The sequence below is a fragment of the Drosophila biarmipes genome, chromosome 3R (genome assembly GCF_025231255.1).
Source record: "Drosophila biarmipes strain raj3 chromosome 3R, RU_DBia_V1.1, whole genome shotgun sequence".
NCBI classification, from domain to species: Eukaryota; Metazoa; Arthropoda; class Insecta; order Diptera; family Drosophilidae; genus Drosophila; species Drosophila biarmipes.
Window position 1 is genome coordinate 33016852 of NC_066616.1, and position 18269 is coordinate 33035120.

Here is an 18269-nt window from a genome sequence, read left to right on the forward strand (position 1 = left end):
CCGCCGATGCTTTACAAAGCATCGATGCATCGCACAACATCGATAACAATGAAAACATCGATAGACAGCGACCAAAGCATCGATGCACGACTAAAGTCCTTTTACCACCACTAAACCAAATTAGGGGGCGTCTTTGAACTGCAAAATCCTTGCAAAAGCCGAAAAAATGTGTATAAAGCTGCAATAAACATAGATCCTAAGTCTAAACACTCTCCTACGGAAGATAAAACCCGGAGCAACCAGTAAACCCAATTCGAAAAGTGCTTATCTGTCGGCGTCTGCTTTCGCAACTTGCAAAGCTGCATGTGGTGTTCGTTTCGTTCGTTTGGTTACTTTAGACAAATAACTTATCTTCTAAGAACTTCAGTTTGTAATAGAACTGCGCAGCTTTTGCTTTGGGATTTTGTCCAACAGACCACGCAGAATCCATCGCGAAAGACGCAGCAAGAGCAACGTTTTGAATCGCGAAAGTGCAGTCGGCGTAGCAGACTTTCCTCCTCCGGCGGGGCTTCTGGCTTAACCAATGTGGCACTTCCAATGAGAAATCAATTGCAAGGCGTTGGATGCTCTCTGTATTGGTTATTGGCGAGATTGGCCCCGAGGCAGCGTCACTAGGTCTAGGCAGTTCCGATCAGTCCGAGTTAAACCCCCCGTTCGATTTAGACTCACACTTCCAATGGCGGAGAAGCAGCCGGCCGACGCCCCCGAGGCTGGACAGGATCGCAAGAGACCCCGGCTGGAGGACGAGCAGCAGGAGCTCAAGGTGGCCGGCTTCTCGCTGAGTGCCATCGAGGAGATGCGGCAGACCCGGGACAACGAGCTCCAGAACGAGCCCATGGACCAGCAGCTCCGGCAGTTCCAGGTTCTCGACGAAGTCGGCTCTGGCAGCGACGAGGATGATGAGTCAGGTGAGTGGGGAATGACCTTAAGATAATCATGCACGGGAAATGATAATAAAGTCCTGGAAGAATATACTTTTATATTTTCATATCTGCCAATGATTTGAATTCCTTATCGCTATAGATAAATGTTTTGTCATACTTAGATACAGATAGATATGACATGGAGAAACAAATCTAGGCTAGGTAACACATCACAGATTTCACCAGGGTGCGATTTTTTAAAGGAAGTTCTCCTGGGTCACATATTAGAACTTACAAAATTGGATTACATTGATCCAATTTGGTTTTCCAGTGCACGCCTGGTTCTTATCTCAAAATCTTGAAGTCCTATCATTGATCAAACACAGGAGGCTGATAAAAGAGGGCAGCCGGCAGGTAAAACCACGATACACCAGCTTCAGTTCTCTTTTAGATTCTTGTAAGGCAGGTGGTGGCTGATTTAGTGGGCATCTCCATGCGCATGATACCTATAATCCGACTGGCTTGCCCAGGTAAAGTAGGTATAGCTAGTAAGAAGGTCTCATTTACATAGTTTCAATTACACAAAACTTGATTCTCCAACCTTAGAAAGCATATCATTTCGAAAGTAAAGAAAGTCTTGGTAAAACTAGCTTCCTGGTACTTTAAATCATCCGTAACATTTTCTGTGACGAGGGGCGATCAACTCCAGGGCGGGTTTCGCATTTCCCAGACAAACAGACTGCTTATCTAAACAGTGATTGTATCTCCTTACATGGCAACCAGACGACGCCAGCGAGCAGCAGGGTGGAAGGTATGGAGAAGGAGGCGACGAGGAGGACGAGGCGGCGGATGGCGACGGCGATGAATACGATTCCTCGGATTTTGATGACGAGGAGATCGAGAATCTGCTGGACGAGAAGTTGCCCGACGAGCTACGCGAGTCCAAGCAGCCCAAGTACGAGCAGCGTTTCAAGACTGTGCTAGAAGGTGAGTGATCTTTACTTAGCTAAGGATGCAAGGATAACCAGCTGTCGAATGATCTTCCTCAGAAAAGCGCCTGAACCACTTTGAGGTGCTGCCCGAGGGCTGGGTGCAGGTGACCCACAACAGTGGAATGCCCCTCTTCCTGCACCGCAAAACCCGCGTGTGTTGCGCCTCGAGGCCTTATTTTCTGGGCACGGGTAGTGCCCGCAAGCACGCCGTGCCTTTGGGAGCCATTCCCTGCCTTAACTACAGGCGGGCCTTGGAGGAGGAGTCGGAGGCGGAACAGCAGAAAGCGGATGGTCCCCCACCAGCGGCAGTGTGTCCCGTAACAGGAGCTGTAGCTCCACCCGCAGAGCCGATGGATGTGGAGGGGAAAGAGAACAACGAAGCCAGCTCTGATGCCAAATCTCAACAGGAGGGCTTAACTGCCTTGATGCCAGCTGCCAAAATCGTCACGGTTAACGAGAATACCCAGAAGGAATCCATAACACCGGATCAGCTTAACTCCTACTGCAAAAAGCTCTTCAAGTTCAAGGTAATCCGTGTGCTGCGCTTCCGGAGTTGGAATGCCCGCCGGAAGTTCACAAAGAACCGCAAGCACATCAAGAACATCCAAAGGCCCACTCTGCCCGACGGCACTAAGCTCATTAAATTCCCCATTTTGGCGGCGGCTGGTGAGGGGTCAACGAATACGCGCGGCCGGAAGGAGTGGATCATGAACCCAAATGGAAAGAGCTTCGTCTGCATCCTGCACGAGTATGTGCAGCACGCGCTGAAGACGCAGCCCACTTACGAGTTCAAGGAGCTGCAAAACGCAGCCACGCCCTACTCGGCCACCGTGTCTGTGAATAATCTCAAGTATGGAACGGGCTATGGGACCAGTAAAAAGCAGGCCAAGTCTGACGCGGCGCGGGAGACGCTGGAAATACTCATTCCCGATGTCAAGGACAAGATAACGGGCAACAACAAGGACCAAAAAAGCGGCACCGCTAAGAAGGCGCAGAGCGATCTGTCTGTAAGCGAGATAACTATTTAACTTGCATATATTATCTTAAATTATGTTTGTGCCCAATATATCGTTTATTATTAGAGATTATTATAGAGAAGAAATAGAATTTTAAGGTTATTGAGCTATGTTATTTAATTGAGCTATGTTAACTTCTTGTAGGTTTTTGATGACATTCGCATTGAAGACCCTCGAGTCACCGAGTTCTGCAATAAGACGACGGAGCCCTCTCCCAATGCCATTCTCCTCACTTGCTTGCAGCGCAACTACGGCAGCGATGTGCAGATCAACCAGGAGATCAATCGCACGGCGAACAACAAGAACGAGTTCACCATGACCGTGGGCAAACACACGGCCAAAGTGGTTTGTAAAAACAAGCGGGAGGGCAAGCAACTGGCTTCGCAAGCGATTCTCCAGGTGAGGCATGATAAGTACTTTCCATAAATCTGGTAATAACTTCTTTGTTGACAGATCCTGCATCCGCACATCCAGACCTGGGGTTCTCTACTGCGCCTGTACGGCAACAACTCAATAAAGACCTTCAAGGAGAAGAAGCTGGAGGAGCAGGAGATCACCGTGCTGCAGAGCAAGGCGGCAGTCAATCAGCCCAACTATGCCATTCTGGACAAGCTCAAGACCGAGATGCTCAAGCTGTGCGCCAAGCAGGAGAGTGTCCTCACCATGGGCACTTTCGTCCCGCCCAGCGATGTGGATCTGCCCACCTCCTCCGGGTCCAATCTGAATAACGTCGAACTCTGATTGGGGGACACACAATCTCTCTTACCAACTCCGATTCTCTAGTAGTGCATGACAACCTCCCAGTCTCTCAGTACCCAGTTCCATATTCGAAAAGCTTATGACAACAACGACGCGTTCTCTAGGGGCACACGAACTGATTCCAAATCAGCCTTAATCACTAAAGCAATAGTAGCGAGCCAATCTGAACTGGCCAATAATGAACCATTACTCATCAAGTGGCTTTGACAAGTGGCCAAATGAAGAATAATTGCCTATCAAGTGGCTTTGCGTTAAGGTAAATCCACATTTGCCAAATATTAGTAGTTCATGTTTGCAATAGTTAAGACGCGGGGGTTCCGACTTCATATTAAACAGATATAAGCTTAAATAAAGGATATTTTAAAAGTGTATTGCTTATCTGATTACATTTATCGTTGCTGACAAGATGTAACATCAATTGATCTAATAGTTATATGTTAGCTTATTAATTTTAATCGTTTGCCAACATGTTTGACTTCTTTATAAAAGCCTCTTTATTGTTTATTCCTCCTTATCTGCTCATCAGAATTATAAATTTGTTTTTAAATCAAAACATCTTGCAAAACTCAGTAATTTATTCAGTTTTGGCAGACAGCCTGGCAATTATGTGTCCATGTGAAAATATTTGTTTACCTAATTTACCCGTAAATCTTCTCGTATCGCTTCCATTTTTAAAAGCCCGAATACCATTGACCTCTGACCAATTTGGTAGACTTTTTGAAAGTCGTATAAAATTAAAAAATGGAATATTTACATGGCCATTAGGGGGTGTTGGGGTGAAGCTGGACGGGGGGTCGTCAGGTGAGTGGATGTAAATATTTAAGGGGCAGAGCGGAGTGTGGGTTCGTAGGTGTGTGTGCGTGCAATTATTTAAAAGACGATGCAGTCATAAATTATGCTACATTTTCATTTCATTCTAACGTTTCCTTTTTTATAGCATTCCAACGAGCGTGGCACACAGACATATTTATGGGGAGACGGCGGAGAGAGTCGAGAAAGTGCGGAGAGAAAGCGAGCGGAGAGCGGCGCAGGCGCAGATCCCGGATTTTGCGCAGCAGCCCTGCTGCGAGATGAATTGTGGCGAATTTCGACTTGCCAATTCGCAGCCCGTATCTGTATCTTCAGTACGGATTCTTCGCGTGGCGAGAAAAGCACTTCCCGGCGCTGCTGCCTCCAGGACTTTCGTCGGCGATTTATAATTAAATCACAGTAACTCGGGACAGACCGAAAAACAGCGGAGAGCAAAAACAGACAGCTGAAAAGAGAACTCGTGGGGCTAGCTTCAAAACCCCAACTGCAGTGGCGAGCAAAATCATTTTTATTGACATTCATCTTAGTTGCTGTCGCCCGTCGCCTGTCACTGTCACTGTCCCTTTATCCCTCGGTGCGCCCCAAAAACCCCACTTTATAGCCCCCAAGTCCCCTGGTTCCCGACTCCCGACTCCCGGTGCTCGCGTGTCGCGTGTTGCAAGTGCGTGGGTCTCCCATCAAATCACTGGATATATCAAGCGGTACGACACGCGCGCCGTTTTTGATTTTTCGCTTAGCGGCACAGAAATTGGGTCTCGCAGAAAGTGCGGAGAATCGCTGGAGAGGAGGGGAAATTCGGAAAATAAACGGAAAATCGGGTACACACACAAACACGCACTGGTACTTTGTGTTTAATGCATTTGGCCCGTCGTCTGGCCTAAGCAATTCGGCGATATGTAAATTGTGCCCAATTCCTTTGGAATTTTTGTCAACGCCAGTGAATTGGTAAACAGCAGCCGCTGGAGCCGGAGGGAGAGCGGCTGGCAGGACGCAGGACGCAGGACTAAGCCAACAGTAACAGCAACAAGGACAGGAGCAACAGCAGCAGAAGCCCCAGCAGCAGCAGCGAAACAGGAGGTAAGCGGTAGCGCCAGGCGCCAAGCGTCAGCGGAGAATGCTGGAAAATTCAATAATCCGCCGCAGGGCGCCCAATTGTCCCCCATACACACGGTTCCCCTGCTCCATGCGCTCCGTGCCCCGAAAGAACCCACTCCGTGCTCCTCATCTGAGCGCATACCGAATGAATATATGCACAGGCAGAAAAAGTGTTAGACGAGGGTGCTACTGGGATTTCTGGGGTTCTAACAACTATGCAATGATGTATTACATCCGAACCTTTAAGATTTATTCCGAAGAAAGGAATTTTTGATATCGCGTTGGTTTTTATTAGTTATTTGAAACCCCAGAGGTCTTTGTAACACCATCCCGTACACAAAAATAGATTGACACTGCTTTGGTTTCTTGTTTTGTGAATACATTTGAAAGTGTCGGTTATCTACTAAATAAATGTATAAATTCATATTTAGTAGTAAATTAAATTGCTATTCTTTTTCTCGCCGTGCAGTTACATTGTACACATAGTATGTTCGCTCGGCTCTGTCGTAGTCTGTTGCGTCCAAAAGTAGGTTGACTTCGGTCTGGCTGGGTTTTTGGGATTGGGTCTGCTCTGCTTTGCGTTTAGCGCTGGCTTTTGTTGCTCCGCGTTGTTGCCGATTGCCGCTCGATATTCATTTAGTTTCGGTTTCTCTTGATGTTTGGTTTCGTTTTCACTTCCAGCTAATTTTGGGGAAATAAAGAGAATAACAGGGCGAATTGCGGACAAACTGTGTTTGTTTACTTGGAGGACCGCCACTTCCTGGGGGAGCGAGGGTCCTTTGATGTTGTGATAAGCAAATCCAGGTAATGCAGCCGTCCCAGGACCCCGGGCTTCCATTTGGGGGATTCCTTTTTGCCGAAACAAAGATACTTCTAGGAAACAGCCGAATTATGGACCCTTCCTAATACGTTTTTTCCTTCCTTCGGGCCTCCGCCAAGTGGGCCTGTTCGCTTTCGTTCATCAATATTTTAAAAAATGAATTCCGCATCAACTCGCCGAGCAACCTTTATTTCTCCCTCATTTACACTCGGTTAATGTCTGCAAAATCGATTATATAGTCCCTCGCTTTATGGGTTTCTAATCTTTATGGCGGGGTCTTTGGGTTCCCGAAGTGACATGGCCTTTTACAGCATTTCGACTTGAAAAGCGCCGATAAGTGTGCTATAAAAACGGAAACACTTGAATAATTCATGAAACTTCCCTTTTTTCACAAGTTTGATTTGTCAAACATATTTGTCAGCGATATACAAGTGGTAAGTAATCCCAAAAATCGGTGCAGACGTTTTCCACATTTTAACGGCCTCATGGGATCGAAAATGAGGCAGACACTCACATTTTTATTTGAGAGATAATCTGTAAAGTTTTGCTCTTAATTGGCTTCCTAATTGGAGGAAACCCAAAGTGCTTTTCAACTCTTAAAAACAATAAACTCTAGCCTCGCCGTTTGTGTGCGCCTGGTGTTCTTTTCCATTCGGTAAACATTTTTCCATAACCGAACACAGTTTCAATGTTTTTTTGGGTACCATTTTGAAATGCGAAAACTTGTTCGACGGGGCGAAAAAAGTTGCAAAGAAAGCAGCGCACCTAAGCTTTGTTTTTAATAATGCTCACATTCTCCGAAAGTTTGTTTTAATTAATATTCCGAAATGCTAAACAGACGAAACCAGACAAACAACCAACGAAAATATTTATATAAACCTGAAAGTTAGTTACCAGGCTGAAGCCAAAGATCCAGGAGGGGGTGACTTGGCAGGGGTTCTCCCCTTTTCCCCCGGCATCTCGGCACTTTTGGTCTGCGGGTTGCAATGGCAACGATCCGGGAGATGGCACCGCAAGGTGTCCTTTGATGTCTGATAAGCAAATCCGGGCAATGTGACACCTTCGGCTCAATGGCTGACCGACCCGTCACTCCCCGTTTCCCATTTCCCATTTCCCAATTTACAGAGCCCAAACATCCGACCAACCGCCGAGAAATCGGAAAAGCGAGGGGCGGTGCGAGTACTTAATAATGCAAATACCCACAAAAACTTCTTGGGGAACGGGAGCTGGGGAAATTCCGAAAGGGGCTTATCAAATTCTTAGAATGGCTTTGCCCAGAAATAGAAAAGTAAGCCAGAAAAATCGCACTCACTCAGTGCCTCTCGATTGGCGGCCAAATTGGTGTGGTAACAAATTATCGCTGGCCGGGAAAATCAATAAACATTAATCTTGTGGCGATTTTGTCTACATCCCGCACATTATTTGCATAGTTAATGGCCGGGACCACGGGTGCCTCCGGCCATTTAGGCGAGAACCGATGGATTTAAGTTCGAGTGGCTGGCCAATTGTTAAAATTATTGCCCGCCGGACGGAGAGCTGATTATGCCCACTTGTAGTTATGATTGGGGAATCGATTTCGGCCGAAGAGCGTAAGCTGCTCCTGTTTACTTAACTGGAAACTCGGACGCTTCGTTGGCATTTGCATTTGTATAATTAAAACCGATGTAGAACTCTCCGAGGCCCCGAGGCGTATTTCTGATTGTTCGAGTGTTTGGCTTCCTGGGAAACCCAAGGTGTTCTGGGCGGCAGGAAAGACTCCAATTAACATCCTCGAGCAGGCCTCAAGGACTCTGCTGCGACGTAGATTGAATCTCGTGTGTTCAACATGGCGTATACATAATGTATAAATGAGTTTTCTTGGCGGCAGCGTGACATGTGAGTTGGCCATTAAAAGGGAAATCAAATGATTCTGTTAATAGACCCGGGGGATTTCTTTTTGATTGCTCTTTGGACGTACGACCCTGCCAGCCCCCTGCCCCTGCCCCTGCCCATGCCCCTGCCCCTGCCCCCTGCCCACAGCTCTTCATTTCCATATTGATTTGGGGGCTAAGGCCGCCCGCAAAAAACAATCTCATCGAAGGGAACTTTATCCCATGAAATTAAAATTTAATTTCAATTAACTTATCACATCGTTGCCAGCTTCCGACACCCGAAACCCGACACCAATCAGGATTCCACGCCTCCGCCGCATCAACACATCGGGCGCCCGGCTAATCTACCACAAAATACCTCGGGGTGGGGGACTCCCCATGCTCCATCGGTCGCCTCCCCTTTCCGGCCTTCCCCATCACCTTGCCAACTTACCAACTTGCCACCTTGAAAATTTCATAATTAAACGTTGCCCAACGCCGGCTTAGACCAGAGCAGGACCAAACCGAGCCGGGGGCCTAGCCCTGGGTGACATCTTCGAGAATTCTAATTAAATCATCCCCCAGAACTTTTGAGGACTTTCTGTGTTGATTCATGTTCCATGTGGCAGCTGCCCCAAGTTTGCCCGGGAATCCGCAAAAAAAGAATAGATGAGCAAAATCCGAAAAACGAAATGGAAAACTTTGCTTGCCAGGGTGGCCCAGGAATTTCACTTGATTTCTATTTGTTGTTCTCCTGGCCCTGCGAAGAGGAGCCTTCACTTCTTAGCCATTTACCGGTTCGTGTTATATGCCGACTAATTTGTGGTGTTTGCCTTTGGCCTCTTCAGATACCTCTGGCTCTCCTGCCGCGCCAGTGGTTCTGTCTCGGCTCTGGCCGGGATCCCCCCCCCCCCAGGAATATGCAAAGTGGTCGGATGGGAGGTTGGGCGGGTGCGTCTATCAGTATCTCATGGCCGTGCACAGAAAGAAAACGAAATGAAAACATATTTACTGCCATAATAACTCATCCATTTGCTTTTATATTTGATGCTTTTAAAGGTCTCAATCTTGTTGTTTTTATAGATATTTCCAACTGTAATACTTAATATAATTTATTTCTAGTTTTACAGCTTTTAATTTAATAATCTCATTAGATACACCATTTTTTGTTCAATGTACCACCCCCACCCCGACAAACCCACTCGCACGCTGTGCATGTGTACAAGATTCATAGACTCATAAATCTTTGAGTATTGAAAAACCATTCTTGCCTATAAGAACTCATGCCGAAAAGTTTATCCGGCGCACACGCTTTCCGGCTGAAGGGTGTACGGATCGGGGGGCTGGCTCAGATTGGATTGGATGGAATGGCAGGGGATGGCATGGGGCTTCCGACTGGGGAGCGAAAACATTCGCAAACTTGGCTTGAGGTGAAAGCAAACAACGTGACGCCGGACAACGAACACCAATGACGGTGTACAACACTGAATGGCAATTTAGCCAGGACTTCAAATGGTTGCAGGGGTTCCGCCGGGCGCTCCAGTGGGTGGTGAGCGGGGGTTGGGGCGGTGCTCCCACGTGGGTGGTTCCGTAGTTTAAGCATTCCCAGCGTCGATGCTCTCGGCCGTTTTGCGAAAATCCACCAAAATAATATTGTTATGTACATTTGTTGTGGGCCTTGGTTTTTGGTCAATGGTCAGGGCTTTAAGTCACAACACAGCACCACCCCCTCCCCCATTCACCCACACATGGCCACCATATGCTCCAAGCTGGCTCACACACACATAAACAAATCCAGCGAAGCGTTCGAATCGAGAGAGGGATATTCATGAAATGGAATAACTAATGACTTTATGCTAGGAGCGTGTTTTGTTAATTGCATTTGACGGCAGAGCGGGACGGAGACGTGGTAAGCAAGAGGGGGAGGGAGATGGCGACTCACACTTGTAAAAAGGATTCACTAATATTCATTCTGATTCATTCGTATCTGTTCATCCGTTCATTTTCTGATTCACAGCTTATTTTATTTTTCTTCTAGGAGTTTATTATCTAAGATGAATAGTTATAATTTAAGCCAGTTAATGTTTCACTTGGGAAACTCTAGATAATGTTAATAAAACTAATAAAAATATTCATGGACATTGACATTTTTTTCAAGACTTTAGTTCTGTATTAAGGACATGTTTTCCACAAAGTGTACGGACTAATTCGTAGCCATTGAAGGTCATTGTCTGGTTTAACTGGTCAACAAACCCCATTTTTTGGTCGAGTGCATGGGCTCGCAAAACTTGCCTCTCCGCTGGGGAGGCATTAACTGCGGATGGTAAAAAATTGCGGCACACACTCGGTTTCCTGTTGTGGCAACGAAACTTAACGAAATTAGAGGAAGCCAACCAGCAGCAACAAGAGGAGGAACAACAACAGTTGACAGAGACCGCGGCTAATGAAACCGCAGTTGAAGTGGCTAAAAGGGGCATACAAGGGGGCCAAAGGGGCGAAAGGCGGCTGAGGGGGAGTACGCCACTGGAAATGGGAATGCGAATGCGAATGAGTGGAAATGGCTACTCAAGTTACCCACAGTTACAGTTTTGTATCTCATCCTCGGTCTGTGCGCAAAATAAACCCGCAACCACCCCCCGGAAATGATGGCGACAATTTGCCAATGGCAGCGATAAGTTTTCCCAGTCGTTTTCGGGGCGAATAGGACTATATCCCATGTGCTTTGTTGACTAACGGTGCCGCTAAAAGGGTTACTCGCAAGTCCTATTTCAGGTCGCCAAATTAGCCCAATTGGTTTAAGGGCTTCCCGGGGAAATAAGAAGCTCGGCTAAAAACCATTTAGCAGGGCTGGCTCATCCCCAGATGGATCGATGGCCGAATGTCTGCGAATCGGTTAATTGATTAATCCAATTCCAGCATTCTCACACACTCAAATCAATCATTCGCCGAAGGCCTCTTTTAATTAACCGAAATGTGGGCGAATTTCATTGCGACTCAATGTCAAAGCCTTCGCATTGTTTTGCCTACGGAGTCTAGACAAATGCAGTAATGCGTAAAATGAGACTGTAACAGTGTTTATGAGTCTATGGAATTAACCTTGGCCTTTGCGGTGACCATGAAAATGTAGTAAAAAGTTTAATAAGTTAAGATATCCTAATTAGGTAGAGTTATGTCTCTAATATATTTTTAGCAAAAAGGTCGTTGTCCCTACCCCGCTGTTAAGTGAATTCGGATTGCCCCATTCTCCGCTTAACTTATCTGCATTTTCCGGTGATTATCAGTAAAACAGTCGTGCACCAATTAGAGAACGTCGTTCAACTCGGCTTTCAACTCTTGCATGTCCTTCCCTAACCTTTCAATGGCTCGATTTCCACTCCTTTCCATCATCATCCGGCTCTCTAATGTGCACTTGAAATTAATTGGCCAGCTGTTCGCCTTTGCGGCGGTTGTTCGCTGGGCAACTCGACTTTCCCATTCGGCCACCTCAATTATGAGAAAATAAATACTTAACTGCATTTTAATTAGTCCGGAAAAAGCAGTGCGAGCACATAAAAGCACACATATTTATTCTTGAAGTGCGCACATATATTTTGAGGCCAAACTCACTTCAAAGTCAACGCTCAGATTGGTCAATTCGAGTGGCTTGCCGAACGCCGGGCTTGGTGACCACTTAATTATACGAATACTCGTACGCTGGTCCATCCCTTTTCATCACCACGCTAATGCACTGGAAGAAAAGGACACACTGATTCTATAATGAGATATTGTAATTCCGAGTTTTGATATTTTCAATTATAAACAAATCAATCTAGATCAATCTATCTATCTATCTATCTATCTATCTATCTATCTATCTATCTATCTATCTATCTATCTATCTATCTATCTATCTATCTAGCTATCTATCTACATATGTACTCTATGGCAATCTATCTTTCTATTTATATAAATATCAACCTATCTATCTGTCTAATACACATATTTCTCTGAGTGCAGACATCGACACGAGGATGCGAGGACACGCGGCCCGCCTCCTGACTTCCTCAACGTTCAATTTGTGTACTTAAATTCATTTCACTTTAATTACGAAGGTTTCCCGTTTAATATTTTATGCTCCACTCGCCCCTGCCTGCCGACTTCCCCCCGATTTCCGCCCGATTCTCCTCATTTTCCACCCGCCCATTTGGCCACGTTGTCCAGGACCGCTTCATCTGCTTAATGTCAGTTATTTTCATTACGCCCCAGCCGACCAGGACATCGACATCTTCATTGCGCGTTGTCAGGCTGGGCGGCTCCTTCTTTATTATATTACTCTGCCAGGATGTTCTCGCATTTCAGCCCGTGTTTTTGGTGGGTAAATATTTCGACTATAAACCGTATTAAGGTATTCATAAATTGCCTGCTGCTTAACCCCAGCGAGCATGGACATCCAATTTGGTAATTCGGGGCGGAAAGTCGAGCTGCCAGCGAAGGGCCTATTGGAAAATTCGTTAACGGATCGGATGGCATAAAAATGTCTCGCAGCACAGTAAGCAGCGATGTTTATGGGCGGCGCAACAAGCCAAGATCCGCAAATTGGGCCCGAATTCGGCAGGGGGATTGCTTAGGGGATTTCGGGGTGGCACACGCATCATCATGGAGCCAAGTGTCGCGCACGAGATGCTCATCAAATGCCAGGCAAACGGTGTAAACTGCCTCATTGAAACCAGGACAGCCTCGCAGTCGGAAAAGCGGGGAAAACTGGCAAACAGTGACGGGGCAAACTGTGATTGAGCCCAACTGGAATTAGTTTATAATTGCTGCCGTAGAACTCGCATCTCGCAGTGCGCCCTTGTGGTTAATTGGTGCCCTTGTGTGCTCGGCTCCCATCCAACAACTATTAAGCTCCGGTTTAGTGAGGCTGCTCCCCAGCCAGTGGGGCGAAAGAATCGGAAGGCGGGAGTTATAATCCCATAAGCTCCTTAGCCTGCGCTTTTCTTACACGCCGGGGATAACCGGAGAAGCTGGAACTGAGGCCCAGGAGGAAGAGACTGAGATTTTGGTCCCCAATACAAGAGGTTTGGGAAGAGGATTTTAAACTGAAAAATGTTGTTCTGGCTTAATGGAACTAGGCATTCTTCATCTGAAACCCATCTTTTGATTGACATACAATGTAAATAATCACCAGCTCCTTGTATTGTTTAACACTGCACTCACAATTTTTGGGATGTTCTGAATTTTTAATTCCTAAGCCTCAGTAAAAGAGCGGCTATAGGCGATTAAAAATCGCTGGTCCTGTTGAAGACTTCTGCTTCAGCTCGCGTTCCATTGACTCGGCGGCTCGCAGTGATTGAATCACTGACTGCGACTGTTCACGCATCACCAACGTGGTGACATTCCCCGCAGCATTGGGCGACTACTGGGCACGAACCGGAGTCGAGGATGGGGAAAGAGGCAGTTGGCCTCGACAACAGTGGTCCCGCAGACAAGTCAGGAGCATCAGAAACACTGAGAAAATGAATCGGTTCATGGGAACTATTCAAATAAGGGGGGAAATTATTAATTAAAGTGTTTAATCAGCTTCTAAAATAAGGCAAGATGGTCATACAAAATCAGATAATTCCACTGAAAAAAGGATTTGTGTTTCCATGTAACAGAGAACGCGAGTTCTTGAGCCCTTTTTCCCTGAGTGTACCAATAGCGTACGTTGGCGACGACGAAGGCGCAATTGGTTTTTTGGGAGACAACAAAGAAAGCGAACCAGGATTGGGTGGAGTCGGGGAAGGGGCTCCAATGTCAGGGGTGCGGGGCGGTTACCAGCGGGGGTGGGGGCTTCCACGAGGCTGCCAAAGACGTGCGTGGCTGAGATTTGTTTGGCTCTCATCCGCGCACTTCCTGCGCCGTGCTAACTTTTTGCTCTCCCTGCTAATGTCCTGTCTTTGGCCGGGTGGCCGGGTGGCCGGGTGGCTGTGTGGCTGCGAGTCCTTCTGCGGGCAAGTGTGTGTGCGTGTTTTACAACCACAACCTGTGGGGCGGGTGGAAAAAGGGGAGGGAGGGAGGAGCACACAGGCACAAAAAAGGAATGAAAGGAGCAGAGGCCGGGCCAAATCGTTGCCTTTTTTATGTGACCATTTCCATTGCGACTGCCACTGCGTTCGTGTTCATTAACGTTGCTATTACATTTTAACACACCGAATCGGAATGTGTCCTGGCAACGTCCTTGCCACGCCCCCCGCCCCTGCTCGGCCTCCTGCGCCCTCGTTAGCTTTTACTTTCAGTTGTTTTGTTTGCTGTTGCTTCTGTGCGAGAATGTTGAAATATCCTGTTTAACTTTATTTCATTTTTCCACAGCATCCTACACGTGGCCACCCACCCGCTTACCACCAACCCGCTTACCACCCACTTCCGGTGGGTGTGCCAGTGTGTGTGTGCTTAGTTGGCATGCATAAATTTTTACGTTTGTTGTTGTCTTATCAGATCATTTATTTGCGCAGGGAAAGGCCTCAGCACCTACCCACCCCTCCGCCCATCTCGTCCATTTCCCGCACTTTTCCTGCCCCTGCACTCGCATTACTCGTGTTATTTGCATGTCGTAGAAAAATATCAATTTGCGTACCTCCGACGTCGATGGTAGACGGTCGGTCGTTTAACATTTTCCGCTATTTACAGGCCCTTTGTCCTTTTTCCTTTGGGCCCGCCTTAATTTGCCGGAGACACAGGCGGCACTCCCCGCCCGCCGAGCGGCTGTGTGAGATATGCGAGTGTATCTCGAATGTTGTGCAAATGTTTTCCTCTTTCGCCGCCCCAGTTGGCCATTTGAATATGAATTTATACCAATGTGTCTGGGCCACGCTGCGTATACGCAATTTATATAATTCGTGGGGCTATTTGCATAACTATATTGTCCAGGGCGCCTCGCGTGATAATGTAAATTTCCCGGCCACTTCGTTTCTATTTGGCCCGGACTTTATCACTTGGCAGCTTGGCCCGACTTGGCCATTAGCGTGGAGGGCCAAAAGCAAGAGAAGAGCAGCAGGCCGGGCGGATGAGGTCCAAGCAAATAAGGTGAAATGCAGCTCGGACTTATGCCCACGAGTCACGTAACTTCCTGTCGGCGCCACGGTCGCCTTGGTTACTGCCAACTGACTACTGGCCAGTGGATCCCGGATCCCGAATACCCGGCTCTAAGCTGACTTGGAGTTATGAGCCACCAAGTGGGGGAAGACACTTCGCTGTGCATTCATAAATTTAATGCTTAGCAGCGGCTCACCTCCCCCGCCCACCGGCCACCCATTCCGCCCAGTGACCACCCAGCCCGCCAATAACTTTCCTGATAATATCTGGGAATCACCCGGCAGCACTCGCTCTTTATCCCCATCCATTGCTTTCTCTTTCGGCGCTGCACCGCCAGAAAATATGAACAATTGGGTCATGATTAGGTCGCATTTGAATCACAGGATTAAACAGTGTGCGATAGTGAACAAAGTAAATCCGGAACAGAACATACATTTTTGGGTATTTACTGCCTTGGGCTTAAAATGTTCAATAATAAATCCCATAGATATTTACTTGACACACCGAAAAGATAAAATACCTCGGTAAACCGCGAATTCTTGGGGATTTCTCACTGTGTGGGCTTGTCGTTAGCACATTTCATGTTGCATACTTTTATGTGTTACAGATTTTTCGGCGCGAACGCGGCTCTAATGAGCAGAAGCAGCAGCAGCAGCAGCGGCGGCAGCAACTATAACCACATCATCAACTTTTGGCCCAACTATGTGTCGTATACGTAATGTGTGTGAATAGCAGCGCAGGGCGAATAAGAAGTGGCGAGCTGGGGGCGGCAGGAGGGTCGGGCGACGTTGTGGCAGTGGCCAAAGCACTCACCCACATTTGCGCACACAATTTTTTATGGTTGGTTAACTAAATTTACTTTACTGCCTCCTAAAGCAGCCGGGAGACTGGAGAAAGGCGGGGCGGCCCGAGCAGAGCTAGATAGACCGAGGCAATATAGCTGCAATATTGAAAACTGATCAACCTGATTGAATTGCCAGCCACTGAAATAGAAACTAATGAAACGCCCGAGACTGGGGACCCCGAAACGTACATATGTAAAATAAAACCAATTTCTCGGGTAAGCCTGCCGTCAATATAAACTCCCAGAGGTTGCGTATACGCAGCGCTGATTGGGCGGGCTTCGATGCGATTACGAATACATAAATTCATTAATAATGCCCTCGCACATTATGCCCTTCGTCCCAGACGGGCTTTAAAGTGCGTTTCATCCCAGTGCTCACTGCTGCCAGACATCCGGCCAAAGGAAGCCGGCTCAGCGGCTCAGTGGAGTACAGTAAGTACTCCTGACAGCCTCAAAGGGCTAAGGAATCGAGTCATTGAGCCGAACTGCTGAACAGTGATGTCACCTTGTCGTTTGTTCGGGGATTTGGCCTTTTTTAAGTGGACTTGACTTAATGGAAGGTGTTTGCATGGCTGCTTCAGCACTGCAAGTGTTTTTTCTTAAAGGACAAGTTGTGGGGCTTGATTTAGGATACCTTCTTATGATTTTGAATATACAAATGGTTTTATGACCAGACTTCACTAAAACAATTAAAAATTCCACATAAAAAGTAGGATTTTAAATCTCCCAAAAATGTTGCATACTTTTCGACACCTTTTCGAGAAACTGGCTACTCGTGTCACACCCTCGAGACCATGTTTGTGTTTATTAACCTTTTCCTGTTTGCCTTTTTCTTGCAGATCCTGGCGCACTTCCTTTGAGTCATCACTGCCGTTGAGCACTGTAAGTAAGCCATGATTTCACTGTAGAACATACTTATTTATTTATGTGCGAATGATTGTGTGTGTGCAGCACCCACATAAGCTGCCAAGTATTTACTGAGGATATTTAGCAAACATTTACTGTCGCCAAATATTGCGAAGGCGAAGTGGAAGACAGACGGAGTGACACGGAGATGGCATTGGGTTCTCTGCGGCGATACTCGCCTATCTCTCCTTATCGATATTTGCGAAATAATAAAAAAAGTGGCAGGCCGCTCACAGCCGAAATGCGAGGCAGCAGGCTCAGTTGTCATGCCGGTTCCTCCTCCCTTCATAGGAACATGTATATGTGCGGGGATACCCATTCCCATTCCCACTCCCAAGCGCCCAGCTCAACAGCTCAATCTGCTACGATTTTGAATGGAGCTGGTACCCAGTGGGTCCCAGATGGGACGCAGAGTCATGAAAAATTACACAGGGAATTTTGTTCGCCCGTCGCCTCCGCTCTTGAGATATTCCAATTTTGAAGTGTCAAAAATATCCGCTTATATATAGAAATACATACGGACGCTTGTGGTACATACACATGAATATGTAAGCAGATAATGGCATCTTTTGGCCTCCGCTCCTTTCATAGAGTCGAGTCAAGTCGACTTGAGTTGGCCAAAACAAGAAAGGAGCGAAAGAAATTGATAATTCCTTGGCGCAAAACTTTGTGGCGGCCAGAAAACACAAGACGGAAAAAAGGGGCGAAGCGAGTGGAGGAAAGTTCAAATCAACATATTGATTTTTGTGCGAAAGGGGCGTGTCGCCGCCCACGACCGCAACTACCCACGAGATACGAGTACACAAAGCCGACGCTGACGTGTGTATCTTGTATCTTTCGGTGCTTGCGCTGCTTGTGCTGCTTTTACTGGTTTTTCTGTTTCTGTTTCTGATTCTGGAGTTGTAAATGTTTGCCAACTGGTGGACAGGGCATTTGCTTGTTCACAACTTTTATTTATTTATGGTTTGATATTTATTTATTTCCCTCCGCATTTATTTTGCAAAAGATTTTGTCTAGATACGAGTGCTTTCCTGGCTGCTCTTAATGGGTTTTGCGTACGTTTCGACTGGCTGGCGTGGGTTTCCCCTCTTTTTTCAACTTTATTAAATTTACTGCACGGCAATCAGTTCCAGTTCAAGCTCCTGCCTTAAATTTCAGGAACTGGTCATTGTCCACTATTTTTATTTATTTCTCTTTGGATTTCTATCTGTCTCTGGGTATGTTCCTTGCTGCTTCTAATTTGTTTTATGTAAAAATTGAA

General features: G+C 46.8%; 2 protein-coding genes across 3 annotated transcripts in view; both read left to right on the forward strand.

Moving 5' to 3' along the window:
- The first annotated feature begins 91 nt into the window (after positions 1-91).
- On the forward strand, positions 92-4001 carry LOC108023879 (microprocessor complex subunit DGCR8). The gene is made up of 5 exons (XM_017093562.3): positions 92-908; positions 1647-1850; positions 1913-2862; positions 3016-3270; positions 3325-4001. The coding sequence occupies exons 1-5, from the start codon at positions 677-679 to the stop codon at positions 3610-3612; spliced, it is 1929 nt and encodes a 642-aa protein (XP_016949051.1). The 5' UTR covers positions 92-676; the 3' UTR covers positions 3613-4001.
- Positions 3763-18269, forward strand: part of LOC108023880 (uncharacterized) — a 45548-nt gene continuing 31041 nt past the window's right edge. Inside the window, exons 1-3 of one of the 2 annotated variants that reach the window (XM_017093564.3) lie at positions 3763-3886; positions 4568-5517; positions 16942-16984. The gene's annotated coding sequence lies outside the window, so the exon portion shown is untranslated. Of the gene's footprint in view, positions 3887-4149; positions 4432-4567; positions 5518-16941; positions 16985-18269 lie in introns of those variants that run through there. The other variant, XM_050889014.1, reaches the window with a different exon arrangement.

Excerpts from the sequence above, each read along its gene's own strand:
- LOC108023879 (XM_017093562.3), top strand. The coding sequence starts at position 677 with ATGGCGGAGAAGCAGCCGGCCGACGCCCCCGAGGCTGGACAGGATCGC. Across the intron at positions 2,863-3,015 it reads AGGCGCAGAGCGATCTGTCT|GTTTTTGATGACATTCGCAT; the intron begins GTAAGCGAGATA and ends AACTTCTTGTAG. Across the intron at positions 3,271-3,324 it reads CTTCGCAAGCGATTCTCCAG|ATCCTGCATCCGCACATCCA; the intron begins GTGAGGCATGAT and ends CTTTGTTGACAG.